Source organism: Gekko japonicus, unplaced genomic scaffold (genome assembly GCF_001447785.1).
Source record: "Gekko japonicus isolate JY-2015 unplaced genomic scaffold, Gekko_japonicus_V1.1 scaffold24, whole genome shotgun sequence".
Classification (NCBI taxonomy): Eukaryota; Metazoa; Chordata; class Lepidosauria; order Squamata; family Gekkonidae; genus Gekko; species Gekko japonicus.
Window position 1 is genome coordinate 1,056,984 of NW_015164665.1, and position 19,430 is coordinate 1,076,413.

The 19,430-nt window shown below is 43.7% G+C and overlaps 1 protein-coding gene across 1 annotated transcript in view; it reads right to left on the reverse strand.

Moving 5' to 3' along the window:
* The window catches only part of GATB (glutamyl-tRNA(Gln) amidotransferase, subunit B), an 84,426-nt gene that overhangs the window by 13,199 nt on the left and 51,797 nt on the right, over nt 1–19,430 (reverse strand). Inside the window, exons 7-11 of the mRNA XM_015409036.1 lie at nt 18,807–18,891; nt 15,417–15,461; nt 13,037–13,226; nt 5,772–5,905; nt 4,882–4,960 (exon numbers count right to left, since the gene is read on the reverse strand). Of these exons, the coding sequence (XP_015264522.1) occupies nt 4,882–4,960; nt 5,772–5,905; nt 13,037–13,226; nt 15,417–15,461; nt 18,807–18,891 (533 nt within the window). The remainder of the gene's footprint in view (nt 1–4,881; nt 4,961–5,771; nt 5,906–13,036; nt 13,227–15,416; nt 15,462–18,806; nt 18,892–19,430) is intronic.

A 19,430-nucleotide genomic window follows, 5' to 3' on the forward strand; every position in this document is an offset into this window, starting at 1 on the left:
ACAGGTACCTGCTGCGCGGGAACTCCCGGGGCTTGCAGCGGAGGTCCCCTCAGCGGTTGAGCAGGCATCGGCGGCGTGGGCAATCCCGGTGCAGGAGCAACTTGTTGCTGCGCGGCGTGTGCGTCAAGGAAATTAGCCATTCTAACGTCCATCATTCCCGGCAGACCTTCCATCACATCCTGGAATGCCCGCATTAAGTCTCTCACCGAGTCTTCCAGTTCTGCTAGTCGTTCCCCGGTAGTTTCCTCCGGGATGGGGTCCCGAGGTCGATAGTCCGGGGGTGGGTCATAGTCCTCTTCCGTTTGGAAGGCTCCGGTGCCCTCCTCATCTTCTGCGTGGCCTCGCGGCCCCGATGGCTCGAACATCCACTCCTCGAGGTCTTGCTTGGAACTCCCCTTCTCCGAGGTAGTCCCCGGCTCCGGGAACAATCCCTTGTCAAACAGACTCTCACGTAATCCGCTCCCCCGACGGGAGTACACCTCTCGGGTGCCCTGAGTGTTGTACATAGTCCAGTCATCCTGCTGTTGAGTCTTCCGCGGACCCCAGTGCGAAGGGGTCGGAGGCGGCCAAGACAGATGTGCAGGCAGGCGGGGAATCGTTCCCCCCACGGCACCCTCCATCGAGGCTGCAGTCGTGAACACCAAAGACGCGGAGGTTTGTGGGACCGATCCCGAGTCCCCCTCCGTGTTAGGTAGGTTTCCCTCAATTCCGCTCATGATCTTGCCAGATTCGGAACGATAGGAGAAAGGGAGTTCTAACAATATGTTGGATCCCCAAGCATCGAGAATAAATCCACGTTTTCAAGAAAAGCAAAATTTATTTCAAAGCGTTGAAGACATACTCAAACACGTTCTTTGTTAGAACTGGGGATACACAGTTAGGTCAAGCATAATAAAGGAAATTCAAACAGATACAGATCCAATGAATAGCATTCCCGCTGGCGGGCTAATGAAACGGTTGCGCGCCCAGTCCATGGGAACCAGGCAGAACATCAGACAAAACACAGGTGCAGTACTCATGAGAAAAGCAATAGGCAAGCATTACAGCCTCTTCTCCCCCACACAACCTCCAGCAGTTATCTTGTGCATTCCAACGCAGGAGCAGGATGATAGAAAACAAGCCGGGTGCAACAAGGAAAGGATATGTACACAGAGGTCACAGAAAACAGAATGGCAGCTTGCTGACACCCAGCGGGGTCCGAGGCGTTCCTCTTGGCGCGCGACCGCCTGGGGGCCTCCCAGGACTGCCAGCGCCGGATCCATTGTAATTCAAGGCCTGCAGCTCTCGAATATGTTTTAGGGCTGGAAGATAAGTACCTTCTACCATTGCCCTTTAGGTCTCCGCTTCTTCTTCTGACCTTCCGGTGTCTTTTGGGATCTTCGTGCTCTTCAGAGCACAGCCAGCACGTCCTGCTCAGAAGGCAGGGCCGGTAAGACTGGGGATCAGAGGATAAGCCCCTCCCCCCTGGGATCAAAGTTTGCTGGCCCTGCCTACGGAAGGGGGAGGTGCTTTCCGGGAGTAAGGAGTCAAGGACTGCCCCACTCCTGGACCACCGGAGAATGGAGGGGATGGTCTTCTATCCAAGTTTCTAGAGGTCAGTGATTTAAAAAAGGCTGGGATCTTTGCTATTAACTGCAGAGATCAGGAGGCCCCCTGTCCTATGTGCATGCAGCATTCCACACATCTAATAAAGCTCACTGCTTTTATCAGTTTGAGCTTTATTGACTTGTACAGAGCTTGAAGAGAAGCTTTTTAAAATTAAAGCTGCCGGTAGCTTCCAGCTGTGTGTTTGTCATGTATCTATGTACATGCATTTCTTTGTTTGCCTGGCCCATCAAATACTTCCATCATTTCTAGCTGGATTTTGCTGCTGCAGTTCAGTCACCTCCACTCCCAAATGCAGCAATTCATTGGCTGTTGTGTGCGTGTACATTTCTGCCCTCAGGCCATCCATTCTCTTTGCCTACAGCTGAAAATTGTTAGAAACATTTGTTCTTCTTCAGACATCCAGCCCACCTAAGTCCTCCTCTAAATATGGCAAGGACTCTGCTTTTTATAGCATTACTCAACAGAATACTGCAATAAACACTTCAGTGTTACAATATTGTTATTAGTTGGCGTCTTGTTTAGACAGTATGTTAGCTTGCATTCATGTAACTACTCTAACACTAAGATGGAGTATAAATCTAAACAAATTATTAATTTAAATACACCCAGAACTCTTATCACAGATAAACATGCACAACATGAGCACTATTTTTATACTGTATTAAGTGTGTGTGTGTATGTATTTACATGTTTTGTCAGACACTAAGAAAGAAGTATTAAAATTTGAATGCTTTCTGCAAGACAGTAGAAAGCTTTTGATGGAGATCCAGGTCAATGCACTTAGAAGGCTTAAGGGCCTCTTCACCCATTACAGAATACTTGCAAAGGCATGTCAAGGGAAAAAAGGCACTTTTATATATGAATACCACAGTAGATTGCAATGGTATATAAGTTCATACAGTGAAAAATGTGCATGTGTTGGGAAGCCACATGCATTAGGTCATGGTCTCCCAGTACTCACATATTGTTACTTATACGAAGCAAGGCAAGTCAAACGTATAATTACACTAAGTTAAAGTCTCCACTTTTCGGAAGAGGTCTATAAATCATGAAATAGCCCTATTTATTTAAAATATCAGTATTAAAATATTTATATACTGTTTACTGACAGAACAAAGTTTGATTCCAGTGGCAGCTTTAAGACCAACTTTGAATAAATACTTTGTTGGTCTTAAATTATGTTTACTGACAAGAAATACTTCTTGTGTACAATGAAACAACAGCACAAAGCAAAACCTGCCAATGAGCTGAAGGTAAGCACCTATTCAAAGAGGCCAGGCTCGCCATGACCAGGGCTAGGGCCTTTTCTGTGGTGGCTCCGCACTGGTGGAATGAGCTCCCTGAAGACATCAGGGCCCTGCAGAGTTTATTGCAATTCCACAGGGCCTGTAAGATGGAGCTCTCCCACCAGACATTTGATTGAGAAGCCACATATAACATCCAATATAAAATTAGAGCCTTACCCTGGAATTTCACCATCAGCTATTATTATTACTGACCTGTGTATATAATTACTTGGAAATTATGTTTCGCCATCTTATAAGCAATATCTATGTATAGCACCTCTAAATTGTTTTTATGATTTTAACTGTTTTACATTTTTATTGTAAGCCACCCTGAGCCTGCCTTGGCAGGGGGGGCAGGGTATAAATAAATACATACATACATACCAGACCCCCATCCCATGAAATGTGCCTTAGAGAAGCCAAGGAATCAAAACCAAAAGACACTATAGAGGCAAAACAAGCTACTGCACCTCAAGAGTATCAAAGGACTTAGTGAGTGGCTCTTCACTCACTGACATATGAGAAAAGAAGTCCTATTTGGCTCCTCTTTCATCAAGGTAGGAGCTCATTGATAGGATAATGACCATACTATCAAAGAGATCTGTTAATACCAAACTAACAGACACAGCATATGAACTACCACATTGACAAAACTGCAACAATACCGCTGAAGGATCCAGAAGGGGGGGGGGGGGGGGGGGGGGGGAGATTATTGCTGAAGAGATGGTTGAAGTTAGAGGATGAAGACAGAGATACTGCTGTATTTCCACAAACACAATACACTGTTATATTTTCTTTGCCATGCCAATGTTAAAGCTGTGTAAAATGCTATGTAATCTCTCCTGGATAAAATGAGGTGAATTTCAGTTCAGAACAGCAACCCAGATGTTCAATTTTTCTCACAGCATCTTGGGTGAACAAAAATCTAACCTAGACATTTAAGGATCATTCATACCATCTAATTTACTATTGCTCTCAACCACCTCTTGGGTCTAAAAGCTGCACTTCGGAACAAACAGCCCCAAGTAGTAATGCTGTATCCCACCAACCTCACCTTAAATCCATTTTAATCCCCCCCCCACCTCTGGAAATATTCAAACAGTAAATCATGAACCATCCAAGCACAGAAGAAAAATTTAAAAGAAGGGCAAAAAAAGATACAGGAGTATCTTATTTGAGAATAAATTCTCATAGTGTTCTACATTACTCAGTGTTTGTGAATTAAAGAGGCATTCATCTGGCTTGCTGCATAGGCCAAATCCTACCTGCAAAAATGTGGTAACATGTAACCATCATTCAAAAGCTAACACTTTTAACAGTGCAATCTACACAGAGTTATTGTAGGCTAAGAATACTACGGTTTAGGCTGCAGTAGCTCTGCCTAGGTTTGCAGTGTAAATACCATCTCAACGTTTTTTGAGGGTGGAGGGACTGCTACTCTAGAATGTCAGTATGTATAAACCATGCCTCGCAATCACAAAAATGGTGATTAGATACCCATAAAGTTCACAGTTAAGGCTATGCTTAGGCAGAGATACAGTCAAGCTTGCTTCCGTCAGATCATTCAAATTAAACAGCTACTTTCAAGGGACTGTCATTCAGACTAAAATGACAGTTCCTTAGATTACACGCCACATTAACCACATCGACACGTTAAAAATAAATCAAAGTGAGTCTCAGCGTCACTTGTTAAAGTTCTGTGTGTGCCATATTTGAGACCCAGGCTGCACTCTGATACACATTTGCTTGAAAGCAATTCCTACTGAACTAGGTGGAATTTATTTCTGCATAGCAATTGAATGGATTGGCCTATACAGCAGTCCGCTTTATAGCATTCATTATTGTTCCTACTTATCCCTGTTTCCTGAGCTTGAACATAAAAAGATGAGAACTGTGGAAAGACTAAATCATATGCATTAGTGACTGAATTGCAGTGTAAAATAATACACACAAGTGGAAGATAATGTCCCAGAAAGGAAGCACTCACTTGTTTGGCTGCTGAAGAGGAAATCATTCCACTTTCTAGAAGGTTCAGAAGTTCAGCCAAAAGAAGAGGACTGATTGGACTAAACCACATAAGGTAAGTTAGGTAAGCAGAAATACAGCACAAACTGTTCATCATCTAATTAACTGTTTTATCTTGATTAGAGATGTGCAAACTCATTCCCTTTATTTCCATGGCCATGTTCTTCAATACCCATAGAATGTTTTTGTTTTTTTGCAGGTGGGGTTCTTTTTTTACCTGCAAAAGCACATACACAAACTGACGTGTGTTACATCAGCTGACCTGCACAACATTTCAGTGCTGCTTTGATGGGCACACACATGAGCCTTCTGAGAAGAGCAAAGTTGGATATATGCAAAGCCAGTCACAGAAAGTGTCAGTTTCCCCTCTTTCCTCCTCAAATTGTTTGGTCTTTATGTTGAACATTAGCATTGATCAAAGATGGCCCCAATCCAGTACTAGCAGTATTTAAGAAAGATTAATTGCTCGAGTATGGATGAGAAAATGCATCTGAAACTGTGCTGGAATCTGCATCCCATTCAGAACAATGCAATGTTGACAGAATCTGTACTGTGGTATGTATTATATTACAATTTCAGCTTCCTCCCTCATAGCTTGTATAAAAGTGTGTACATCCAGCCACTAATCCCCATCCTCCCTGAAAAAGAATTCTGAGAGTAAGGAAGGTTGGGGATACTTGCCCACCATAGTGGAACAACACCCACATATAACACTAAGCCTGATAGATTACTATGACAGCTTAATTTTGGTACATGGACATGTATGCACAGCACCCAAATAAGGACTAAAAAAATTACTAACACAAAAGATGAATAATGGGCGTACAAGCATTGTAGATTTTAAAACCTCACCTTTCCTCTACCATTACGTTATACTGTTTCAAATAGCCAAGTACATCTTTCAGAATCCAGCCAATAACCTTTTTAGGATTCATCTGTGTAGCCGCTATCACAGTTTCAAAGAATTCAATTAGGCCATCTTCATTCTGTTAGGAAAGAGAACAATGCAACATAACCCACATACTTACAGACACCCCAGACAGATTTTCTTGGGCAGGGGTCCCCAATCTTTTTGAGCCTGTGGGTACCTTTAGCATTCTGACACTGGGTGGTGGGCACAACTACAAAATGGCTGCTGCGGGAAGTGGAGCCAGCCACAAAATGGTTGCTGCAGAAGGCAGAGTCAACCACACAGAGGAAGCCCAAGTGTAGGAGAGAAGAGAGGTAATTAAAAAAAAAATACACTGGGAAAGAGAAGTGAGAGAGAATAAAATCAGTACTGTGGTGGCAGCTGCTGCTGAAACTATGGTACTGTAATCTGCCCAGCTAATCATACTAGCTTAAGATAATAATAATATTATTATTATTTGCCTTGGAAGCACAGAAGCTTTACATAGTATCCCTGAGTCTCCATGTTTCCCAGTTAAGGGGAAAAGGCTGTTCAATCAAACAAATTAAAAAAATGATCTGACTCCAATGGTAACAAGAGAAAGAAAACTTACTTACAAAAATAGAAGCACATCTTACATGACAGATTCATGTAGGTACATTTATTTTTTTAACTTATAGACTGCCCTTCTCCAAAGGGCTCAGGGAGGTGCACAACAGGTTAAAATACAAATAAATTGTGAACGGATTAACTTCAAAAAGGTTAACTTGCTACAGCTCCAAGCCCAGATAACAGAGAGAGAAGAAGAAAGGTCCTATGTAAGTTGAAACAATCAATGGCCAAAGAGGCTCAACATCTAACCGATGAGAGGCTGGGGCCAACTGCCAAGTGTACCTGAGTGAGAGAATTCTCTTAACGCTTTCCCTCCTAGATCCTCTTGCATGCAAAGTTACAGTATTTATCAAATCGGATCTCCATTGGCCTATCAGGAGTCCTGCTGGGCAAGAGCTCTACCTGGCCCCACCCATGTTCTAAAAACACTTTGTGGGCAGCAGGAAAGGTCTGTGAGCACCATGGCATCTACAGGTACCACGTTGGAGACCCCTGCTCATTGCATGCACAATAGTTGCATCTTCCTAGCTTTTTGGTAATTCTCAGCAGGTCACTGGACAATTGTACTTTAAGAAACATCGCAGTACTTAAAAACAACAATAATAATAACCACCATGGAATAGCATGAATATATCAGATATACATTATAAGTGCCTCTCTGCCAGTTATGTAAGTGTTAGGACATTGCTGCCTTCCAATTCATTACTGAAGTTCATAAAGAGGAAAATTATTGTAGCTATAGCAACTGCTCTAGTCAATCCTGTACTGCTAAGCTCACACACACCCAGAGGTGACATGACTGATCATGAAGATATGCTATGGTTTTCACTAAAAGCGGGAGTGAGCAGGCAGGTTTTGCGTTGATGGGTAAATAAGATACTCCTAGTTTAAGGAAGCCCCCCCCCCCAAGACATTCACCAACCTCCTCTCCCTCTCGGGATTCCCATTCTCTCTTTCCCCTGCAAAACCTGAGGACAGTTTAACAGCTCAAAGGTCTTAAGAGCTTTTGGGTTACTCACATTAGGGAAAGGAGAACAGGGTATGGAGGAACTCATGTGTGCAATGTATTTGCACTGTGGTGGCTTAGAGGTTAAGGCAATGAGCTGCAGACCGGAAGGTCTGTAGCTCGGCAGTTCAAGACCCTAGTGCCACGTGACAGAGTGAGCTCCAGTCTCTGCCCCCAGCTCCTGCCAGCCTAGCAGTTCAAACACAAGAAACTGCAAGTAGATAAATAGGTACCACTTCAGTGGGAAAGTAACAGCATTCCATGTGCCTCGGCATTTAGTCATGCTGGCCACATGACCACGGAAACGTCTTCAGACAGCGCTGGCTCTTTGGCTTGGAAACAGAGATGACCACTGCCCCCTAGAGTCGGATTTGACTAGCTTTTGAGCAAGGGAAACCTTGAATGTATTTCCATTTAACTAGAAAAAGGGGGTATTTGCAAGGTTTGATGTAGCCTAGCGTGCCAAAAGCGTGCTCAACAAATTATCTTAACAAATCTTGAGATTAATACTTTCTAAAATAGCAGGAATAGACTTAAACCACAATAATCCAACTCAACAGCTAGGTTAGAACTGGCAAACTTTAAAAAGGACACATGAAGTCAGGGGTCAGTTTCAGAAGACCATATATATGTTGCTGGCTCCCTTTCCTCGGGGGGAGGAAAAATAACACTACCGCTATATTGCAGGCTTTGGAGCAACACAGTTAACTGCTAAAAGTAATTTGTTAACACTGATTAGTTGGAATGTGTGTGCTTCCATCAAACTTGTTTTTAAAATTGAACCAAACTAATCCTGAGTGACAACTGGAACACTTACCTTCCAGGGCTTGCCGTTTTTATAATGCAAGAAAGTCTCAAGCTGCCTTTTGCTTCCAGACAGTTTTTATAACCCTACTGCTGGGAAGTTGATAAAAAAATGCATGGCAGACTGAAGCCCACAGTCACCCAACAGAGAGGTCTGGAGTAATCCTATGACTCACAGGAGAAATGTTTCTCTTTTAGACAGAAAGCTCACCCAAGGCAACCCTGGAATGGTATTCACCACTATCCAAAGCTGAGCCAAGTCTCACCAAAATCCTAGCCATTGTCCTATTCAGTTCAAAGTCAGTTTTCATCAGGAATGTCAGTTTCTGATTCCATACACATGTTGCTAATGGTGTAACAAGACATTAAAACTGAACCTGGAAAAAGTTCAAATATTTAACGCCACAAAGCTACGTATCTGCCGACTGTGCCTCTGCCATGAATTCAGTTCGGGCAAAACTGGAGGTGGGGCTCAGGCAGGACAGCGCCTTGGCCACTCAATACCTCTGTGACCCAATCAGCAGGCATAGTTCCCATTCAATCAGTCAAAGGCTTCTAATAAACCTCTGCCTCTTCCAGCTGTGTTCTTTCTCATTATACAGCTTCCTTTAACAATTGGGATCTCTGCAGGTTTGAATAGGAACATTCAGTTACAACAGACAGCAAGTACAGGTGTAAGATGCCATGCTATGAGCAGCTGTTTTGCCTGAAGAAAAGGCTCACAATTCAGAAGGGGACTTCAGTTTGAGAGTCTTGTACCACTTGTGTTGTATTTCTGACTGGGAGTCAGTGTGGTGACGTAGTTAGTGTGTGTTGGGACTAGGACAGGAGAGATCCAAGTTTGAATCCTCTTTCTGTCATGGAAGTTTGCCAGATGACCTTGGGCCAGTCATACATTCTCAGCCTAACCTACCTCTCTGGACTGTGAAGATAAAATGAAGGAAAGGAGAATGATCTAAGCCACACCCCAAGGAGTGATCTTTGTAGTTTATAGTTTAAATGGATTTTTATAGTTTAAACGGATTAAGTAAAATACTGGCTGCCCTCAGCCATGATTTTCATCTTTCACCATAAAGCCCATTCAGAACCTGTAGCAGTGTGTAGCCTATGTCTCTCAGCCCTGAACAACACACTCTAAATGTTCCACAAGGGTGAAAAAAATGCAGAATATTAGCATTGTACTTTGGATATGTGTGTCCTGATGGAGAGATATTGTGTGCACAGTTCACGGCATACCTGTAAAGATACTCTCATATCATAGTCTCCTGGACCTACGCCTGGTATGCAGAGTAAATGTCAAAATCACATACAAATATTTCTACTAAATAAAGTGATAGTTGTATTAAGCAGGTGCTGTTCTGTAGTTCTGAATGTTTAAATCTACTGTTGCTTTGGCAACATTTATGGTTTATGTGAACAATTTTTATATTTAGCCCATGAAGTGATGCCCATGCTGGAAGAAATTTGGAGATAATATACTGGGGATGGATCCTACCCCTACCATACTGCTCCGCTAAGCATTTATTTTAAAAAATATTTCTATTCCACGTTCCCTTTGGGCTCAAGCTTGACGCCTTCCTCCAAATTAAATTACTCTTCCCCTGAAGGATGCTTAGATCTATCCCAGTATGCCAAACCTCTTTTTTGCCTTTTAAATTCCCTTTGCCTTTTAAATTCCCTTATAGTTCCCCTATAGTTCTACGAGGTCACCATAAGTCGGCTGCAAATTGACAGCAGAGGAAAAAAACAGTTCTTACAACCAATGCTCCCTCTAAGCTGTGGAGTCTTGTGAACAAAAATTCTGCTTTGTGAGCTACTGGCATTAAAGTTGTGAGTGAGCAATCTGGCTACTGCATAAATTAGCTTGCCCAGGAGTCATCCTTCCTGAGCTAAGACAAACATGTGTGAGCCGGACGCTAAAAAATGGGGAGCTAGCTCACACTACGCTTAGAGGGAACACTGCTTACAACGATCATCTCTACTTTGTAAAAATCTATTATATAAGATAAACAATAGATCTCAGTGATATTAGGACAGGCTCGTGAAACTGTAGCAATATGATTTTTACTCCAATAACTTTGTTTTAGGAACGTAATATAAATAAGTGCCTGAGTTTTAATTAGAAAAATGCACTGCTACGAGTGCTCATTGCAATTAGGGAAAGCTGGTAGAAATTTAGCAATATATGCTATTCTTAAGAAAATCCCCAAAGAATTTAATGCAACACCAACTGGAATGAGCAAAGGTGTTGAAGTATGACATTATTTTAATGCAATTTCTCCTGCAAGACGTTCTCACTAACAAGTTGGCAGGGAGTGTGGATCTTGTATTTTGAAAGAATCCCAGTATCTGTGCCATTTATTTAATGAGCACACTTGGGCACTCTAACTTGAAAGACTGTTCATTAGATTTATGCATCCACCCCATTAGCAGTCTGCTTGTATTCCTGGTGCAGACTTAGAACATCAACAGAAACTGCACTTCCCAGGTGAACTCAGATTAGCTGATGTTCCAATGCATCAAAGAAACAAAAAACAAACAAAAAAACTCAAACACACCAAGGAGTGATCCTCTTAGAATATAGTTTAAACAAACTGTAGGGGACAAAAGAAGGAGAGGAACCTTTTTGGGTAGCTAAAATTAACTGCAGTACAGTCAAATACAAGTGACTGACAAATATCCTCATAGTCAAGAATGTATCATCTGATTTATTTCCAGCACAACTGTGCATGCTTCCAGAATTAGTCTGAAAAACATATGGAGAGTAAGAGACAGGCTGGAGTAGCCACATTCAATAGCAAGAGATGTAAAAAGAGAAATTATACTAATAGAAAAGGTTTAAGGACTGAGTTTAGGACTAAATAGTAAGAAAGGAATCCAGTGCCAATTAGATTAGGCTCATTTATTTTCACAAATTTAAAAGATCTACTGAAGCCAGTGGATCTTGCATGCTATAGATAAGGGCTTGTTCACATACAGTATGCTCATGACAAGCAACTCCAGAGAATCCTTGAAGTTAAGCATTCATATCTCTCCTTATATATAACTGAATAGTGCGGTAGCACTTTCTAGCTCTCCCATTGGCTGTGCAATGCACTCCATCAGCCATTGGCCCGTCAGCCACCACTCAAGAGTACTTGCGTGCCATTGGCCAGGTGCTGGGTCTGCTCCTCTTCCCTGCCCACTCTCACCTCAGCTACTGTTCCCTGTCAGAATTACTGGCAAACGGCTGTCTCTCTCGACTAAGACACTTCTCCTGTTTGGCTCCTCTGTGGGACTAACTTTTCCCTCAGTGGCTGCTGGTAGAAGGAAACCCTTTCCAGGCCTTTGTGAGGAACTCATTGGGGCCCGTCCTGACTAGGGTTGCCATCTCCAGGTTGGGAAATTTCTGGATATTCTGTGTCTAAGGAAGCCAGTCGAAGGAAGCCAGAGTTTGGGGAGGGGAGAGGCCTTAGCTGAACAGAATGCCATAGAGCCCACTGTCCAAAGCAGTTATTTTCTTGGGGGGGGGGAGAGATATGTTGTCTGGAGTTCAGTTGTGATACCCGGTGATCTTCAGGCTCCACCTGGAGGTTGGCTACCCTAGGTGTAGCAGTTAGCACTTCAGAGCAGGGTCTGCCAAGCAGAGATCAGTTCCCCTATGGCATTATACGCTGCTGAGTCCTTCCCCTCCCCAAACACTGCCCTCCACAGGATCTGCCCCCCAACTCTCCAGGTATTTCCCTACTCAGAGCTGGCAACCCTACTTCCTCCTCAGTGCCTGTTGCTAGGCAACCAAGCTGGTTCTGTCAGTAAAAGGCCCTTTCCACACCTATTTTGGCCTTTGGGAGAAAACTCATAGGGGCAAGTCCTGTTGAGTTGCCAGCTCCAGGGGGGTAAATTACTGGAGATTTTATGGTAGAGTCTATAATACCTGGCGATCTTCAGGCTCCACCTGGAGGTTAGGAAACCCTAGATGTAGCAGTCAGCGCTTCAGAGCACAGTTTGCTAGACCCAGGTTGCAGTATATTCTCAACCATAGGGATGTACACCTTCATGGATATATAGACCAAAAAGGACAGGAAAGGATTCTGGGTTCCAAAGAGAAAGAAAGAGGGGCAGGAATACAGCCAACTGCATGGGCATAAGGGTAGCAAATACAATCTTATAAAGCTGCTTTTAAAAGAGATATCCCATGATATCCCAGGGCACAAAAATCTAGTACATGTGATCAACAGGACGCTGCCACTATGGCTGATGCAAACCTGCTCACAACACAGCTGGCAAAGCAAGCAACTCTTCAAGGTGATCAAAAGAGAAGCTCAACTAAAAACACCCCCCCCACACACACACACATTTCAAACAGAGTAAGTTGAAAACTGATCATGGTTATTGTAAACTTCTCAGCCTCTCTCTGCCTATAGCTGGGATCTTAAGACTGAGTAAGTACCTTAGTACAGGTATAACAACTGGACCAATTAACTTGCAAAACACTATTGGCTGTAGATATATAATGTAGCCAAGTGTCAGAGAATGAATAGGATAAACTTCCGGTTTTAGGACCAAAATTATAAGACTATACTCCTGAAGCCATTATTATATACATAATACAGATGGATTGTAAAGGAAGAGGAAGTACAGTTTCTAAGTTTCCGTGTGTGCATGGTTATCTAAGTACAACTGTCAGAATACGCTGGACACATTTCCTATATAACAAAATCTATGAAATCTGACAGCTAGCTAATGTGACATTTTTAAGAGTGCTTTCTGAAGCACAGAAGCTTTGAAGTTCCTTGGTTTACTAGAATGTTTAATCAATACACCTACCAATAGGGTGAAACTGTGCTGTGGCTGAATCCCGTAACGTTCCACCAGCTTTGCTCTCTTCACACTGGGGAGGTCAGGAAGCTGTTCCTGAAGCTGATCAATATTCACCACTTGCAGATGGCTTGTGTGAGTGGGCAAAGATTTAGCATCATACAGAATCAAAGGAGGAAGGTTTGGTTCTGGCATGAACCTGGGGGGAAACAAAGATACGCCTCTGGAGTTACTTTTCTAATTAAGTCAATTTGCTGCATCTCAACAATAGGTGGCAAAGTTTCTGCTCTCCTGATAATTATGTGGCTTGCTGTAACCAGGCCAAATACCCAGAGCACAAAGCTTTGCACTGGCCCCTGAGTGGCAACAGATAAGCCCCTTTGCCAAGGCGTAGCCTCAAGCTCTTTTTGATGATCTGCCACTGGCTGTCAAGACAGCCAGCAATGGAGAGAAGGAATAAATTTAAACCCTTTTAACACCCCCCAAAAACAAACAAAATGCAGATGCCACTCATCCTTCTCAGTGCCAAATGGGACCTATGATTCAGACCAACTGGGAGTATAATCTGGCAAAGGAGAAAAGGAAGACTGACAGCCAGCTGCTAAGAATGTTTCATGCAGGTTGCAACCCTCCCTCGTAATAATCTGAGGAGTTTCAATGAAAAAAGCAAGCTGTGTTAAAAGCCAAGTTGCCATCTTCAGTGGGGTGCCATAGTAAATAACGCTGAGTGACAACATCAAAGGACAAGGGCTCTGCTGAAAAGGGGGGCTAATTCAAGCCTTCACAAAAACATGGCAATTAAAACGGCAATTCCTGCCTAATGCGAACAAACAGCAAATTTGCAAACTTAAACAACCAAAAGCACCGAAGTCCTCCTTTGCTAACAGCTGTGAAGAATTCCTTGAAAAAGCTACATTTACATCTACTGCTTTCAAATCCAGACATAAGTCAATAAAAGCACAGTTTTAAAAGCAAAATTTCATCGTAAGTTCCGTTCCAATTTATTCCTCTTGCTTGCGTTCTTCCATGTTTATTGGAAAAAACCCCAAGTTACCCTTTAAAGCAGAGTGGCTCCAGAGCGCTAGCAGATGTGTAAACAGCCCAAGAGAGTCTTTTCATAGGCAGTGCCCAGCAACTGAGAAAAATGAAGGCTTAAATAGATAATTATTGCACTGTACTTGCAGGCTAGATGTAGAGAAATGGGAAAGAATAGTGAACACTCTTAAAGGCATACAGAAAGCACAGCCCCTTTTATCCATGAGAGGACATACAAAAGGTTCAGAGAGTTTAAAGGCTGGACAATTAGGACCATGTACCTTTGAACATATCTGGGAGTTGGAGAATGGGGGGGAGAGATATAGTTCTCTCTGGCTGCGGTCACACGGAACATTAGCCATGCGAGTCAGACGGAAGACATGCGGGTTTTCCGGGCGCGATCTCACCGGCACATCTGGGAAGTGTAGCACTCCCGTGGCTCAAACGAGGCTTCCTGCCGAAACCACGCGGCAAAAAACTAGTACCTCCGAGGTACTAGTTTCCGGAAACCGCGGGGCAAGGGCGGGCGTCTGATCGCGTTTCCGGTGGCATCCGGCGCCCGCCCATGTTCCCTGGCGAAAAAGTTTTTTTTTTCTTCAAGTCTTTGTGGATGCGCAAAAGCACACAACGGAGCATGCGCAGTCATGGTGTAAACAAAAAAAAACTTCCAGTTTGCCGCACCGCGCACTTCGTTTTTGCGCGCCGGGATTGTCCTGCCATCGGCACCTCTCCTTTCCCACGGAACCTCCACAGTACCTCCACGGGAGGTCTGATCAGGTAACCGCGCCTTAGTTTGCCCCGGGGCAAACTGCCACACTTCCCCCCCGCAGTTTCCTGCCCGTGTGACCGGGACCTCTCACTCTTTAATTGGTAATTGAATCCAAGTTAGCATAAAAATGTGGTGATTCATTTCTGTTCATTAACAAAAGTTTCACTGATTTTATTAGTCACCCAGGAAAGCCGTTTGCTTCAAAGATCTGCTTCCCAGTGGCCAAAGATAGAATCACTGAGCTCTGACCACTGACAAACATGGCAAAAATTGTGTTTCGTTTTCATTTACCAGTGATAATTCTCCTGTTTAGTTAATATGACAAAGAAGTGGTTTTCTTCCCAATGCATATCCATGCAAACAACAAATAACTCCTTTTGTTCATCTTCTCCATGACCTGGAGATATTACTGACAGGGACAGAAAAAGATGAGCGCAAAATAAGTTTGCCATCTTTTCATTCTGAGTTCCTGATGACTGTCAATGCCTAGTCAAGTATGTGAATGCCTGAGGAGTTCAAAAGGACAATACAGCTTTCAAATGCTAAATTAAATGTTTATTTTAGAAACAAAATGAATGTAATTACCGGTAGTCCTGTTTTCCTTCTTTATCTCTCATTGCTATGGTGCACCTAAACAAAAACAAGAGACCCAAAATGGCATGAATACAACATAATTTTGGCATTACCAATGCCTTGGCATGATATTAATGACTTTAAACCATTCTAGTCAAAGAAATTTATCAGATCACATGAACAGAAAGGACTCCATAGCAAGCCTAGTATCTTACACCGCTCAGAGAATTTTTTCCCTGCAAGTTATTAGTTTTCACAGCATTGGAAAAAGCTCATGAAAATAACTGCTGTGTGGTTCAAATGGTATGAGACAAAATCCCAGATGTTATATGGAAACCTGAACACTTTCAGGAGCCTTATGATTAGAAAGGGAGTAAAAAAGTTATGACTGCTCATATCCTCAGTGGGTGGAGCCATATTGGCTGGAATTTCAGATATATTCAGATCCTTCTCTCACTGGTGCTTGAATATAATCTCTTTCAGCCCAAAGATGGATTAATAGAGCTAATGGTATCAATCACCTTGGAAAATGTAATCAGCCTGGGAAACGATGCATATGATGCAGATATTCAGTATACTCTCAGGAAAGAATATACTGCCCTATACACAACACAGCAGAGACAAGAAGTGAGTTTAATTTAAAGCAGATTCACATAACCAACTGGCAATATGACAGACAGTAGGAAAAGCAGATATAAGTTTTAGTCCTAAAATGGGTGAGATGGTTGCAGAGTTCAGAACACAGCGATTCATGTGCACAGCCAATATGCCATGGGCTGAAAGCACCTGCATACACATCATTGCCACAAATGCAGAAGCATGTACGTTGGTGACAGAGCTTCCATACATGGGTTTTCTTCACAGTTTCTTCTGTCTCCCCCCTCCCCTTTTCTCTTCTACACATGTTCAACAGTGATTCTGCATTTGTTCTTCAAGATCATGGCAGCGGTCTGTCCACGCTTAAAGAAAACAACATTGGATCCTATGGTCCTGGCCAACTACTGCCCAGTCTCAAGTCTACCGTTTCTGGGTAAGGTAGAGAGAGTGGCGGCTAAACAACTTTTTTGGAGGATGCATCCATCCTTGACCCATTCCAATCCAGTTTCTGCCCTGGCAATGGGATGAAGATGGCACTAGCTGCCCTCACAGATGACCTCCAGCGACACCTGGATTGGGGTGGGTCAGCGCTGTTGTTACTATTAGATCTGATAGCAGTGTTCAACATGGTTGATTATGATCTTTTGGCCCACCGCCTTGCCGAGATAGGAGTTCGGGGGGGGGGGGTTGCCTTACAATGGTTTTCCTCCTTTCTCTGTGACTGGGGACAGAGTGTGGCACTTGGTGAGGGAGTATCTGTGATACCCACTTGGGGCGGGGCAACAGTGGGAGGGCTTCTAGTGTCCTGGCCCCACTGATGGCACCTGGTATTTTTGGCCACTGTGTAACAGAGCATTGGACTGGATGGGCTATTGGCAGGATCCAACGTTGGCTTCTCTTATGTTCTTATGAATGTGGAGGGGGGGTGGTCCTGGATGCCTTGTTTCTATGGAGGCCCAGGTCACTGCAGTTGCTAGGTCTGCCTTTTACCATCTCTGGCAGATCAGGCAGCTGGCCTCTTACCTTTCCCCCCAGGACGTGGCTACAGTGACCCATGCAATGATCACTTCCAGGCTTGATTACTGTAACTTGGTTTACACGAGCTTGCCCTTGTGGTTGATCTGGAAACTCCCACTGGTGCAAAATGTGGCAGCGCACCTGCTGACTGTGTTGCCTGTGCGGGCCCACATTCAGCCAGTGCTACGCCAATTGCACTGGCTACCAATTGAGTACCGGATCTACTTTAAGGTACTGGTATTGATGTTCTGTGCACCTTGGCATTTAGTCATGCCGGCCACATGACCACGGAGAAGTCTTCGTACAGCGCTGGCTCTTCGGCTTGGAAATTGAGATGAGCACCACCCCCTAGAGTTGGATTCGACTAGCTTTCGAGCAAGGGAAACCTTTATTGATCTTCAAAGCCGATCCAGATTTGCTGGCTGTCCCCAGCCTAGGGGACATCTGTTTAGCCTCGAACAGGACCAGGGCTTTCTCTGCCCTGGCCCCAGCCTGGTGGAACATACTCCTGTGTGAGATCAGGGCCCTGCGGGACCTCCCACCATTCCGCAGGGCCTGTAAAACGGAGCTGTCCCACCAGGCCTTTGGCTGAGGCAGCCAATGTCCAATAAGGAAGATCGGCCTCCCCTGCTGAAGACACCACTTCCACATGGCCCAGATGAAACAAATGTAGAGTCCAGCAGCACCAGTATTGGAGACTGTGCAACAACTGACGCAATCTGTTTATTTGCTTTAATGTGATTTAATTAACTATTTATTATTGTGTTTTCTGTGATGTCGAATGGCCTAATTATTTGTTTTGATCTGCCCTGAGCCCGTTCGCGGGGAAGGCGGAACATAAATTTGAAAAATAAATAAATAAATAAATCACAGCAGCCATGGCAACTAGCCAATTTTTTTTTGTTCTTTTCTTTACTCATGGATCACACTGCTATAATAGTTTTATTAAAACCTGAAACAGATAAATGGCAATGGATTGTTTTACTGGCATACAACTAGACTGGCAGCAGCTCTCCGGGGTCTCAGGCTTTCACATTACCTACTGCTGGTCCTTTTAGCTGGAGATGCTGGGGACTGAACCTGGGACCTTCTGCGTGCCAAGCAGATGCTCTACCACTGAGCCACAGCCCCTCCTCGTAGCATCCTTCTAGCCATCTTGCATCTCCCCCTTCCCATTCCTTTCCAGTCAATAGGGACAAAAAACTGTACAACCTTTCCCCTTATATCCATCTCCACAACAAAAAGAACTGGAGGCTTTTTTTTTTAATTAAAAACTGGAAATTCAGGGGAGCTAAAATCTGAAAGAGAAATATGCAAAGGCTGAAATGCTGATAGAATTGTTATAGAACTACAGCAATTACAATTAACCCCCCCCCACCTAGCAGTAAAACTTGATGGGAAAACAGCAGAAAGGTCTGCAGAATTCCTTCCACATGGAGTGCTGCTGCACTTGTAATGTATTCTTTTCAAAGCTGGAGTGAAACAGGACTAGAAAAGAACATATCAAGGACATAGAAAACCTGGAAAGAAGATGGTTAGAGCACAACCTCATGCCAAGGCTTCAAAACAGCAGTGCAGGAGCAGCCACATGCTTTTCTTCGGCTTTCTAAATAGTTATATGTCCAGTGGCTGTGTAAAGGAACCTCAAAACAAGATTTCCAAATAACTTTGTTTGGGATCAGAGTGTCAAATACATTAAGGGTGGGTTTCTGATCAATAATGCTACACCTTGTTCACATTCTGCCAACAGTATTCAAAACAATCTCCACTGCAAAATGGAAAGCTTACCCAAGCTTGTAATCAAAGGCCCTAGTTTCGTTCAGGATTGTTCCTCCACTCTCCAGCTCATTAATTTGTCTTTGTATTTCATAATCTTCAAGAAACAAACAAATTATGTTACATTCATACCTATTTTTCATTGCCTGAGAGTAACAGGAAAAAGCATTCCTGATACTTTGATGAAACCAGACTAAGCCTATTAGTAACAGACATTTACAAGGAAAACAAACTGCTCTGACAGTCATGCAATCTTTTAGGAGTATTACATTTTGAACACATGCCTGATTTTGAATTTTGTAATGTCCTCTTGATGCAGCCAAAAGAGTTTTTCTTTTATCATATGGACCAGAGTTGCTTGCTTGATATGCCACTGGACCAGGGCTATTTTTGGGCAGGAACACACAGGAACGGAGTTCTGGCTGGCTTCCGAATTGGCCATGCCTACTACAGCCAAAACCTCTGCGTGCATGGCTACAGAGGGAAGGCCTGGAGAGTGACACACACACCCCGGCAACTCTGAGGCAGGCGGGCCAGGGGGGCCCTGGAAGGCATTTAAATGCCTTCCCGTGCCTTCCCCGACCTGTCCAAGAGCTGGCTAGCCTGGGCTCCCTGCAGCCACCCCCCAATGCCCCC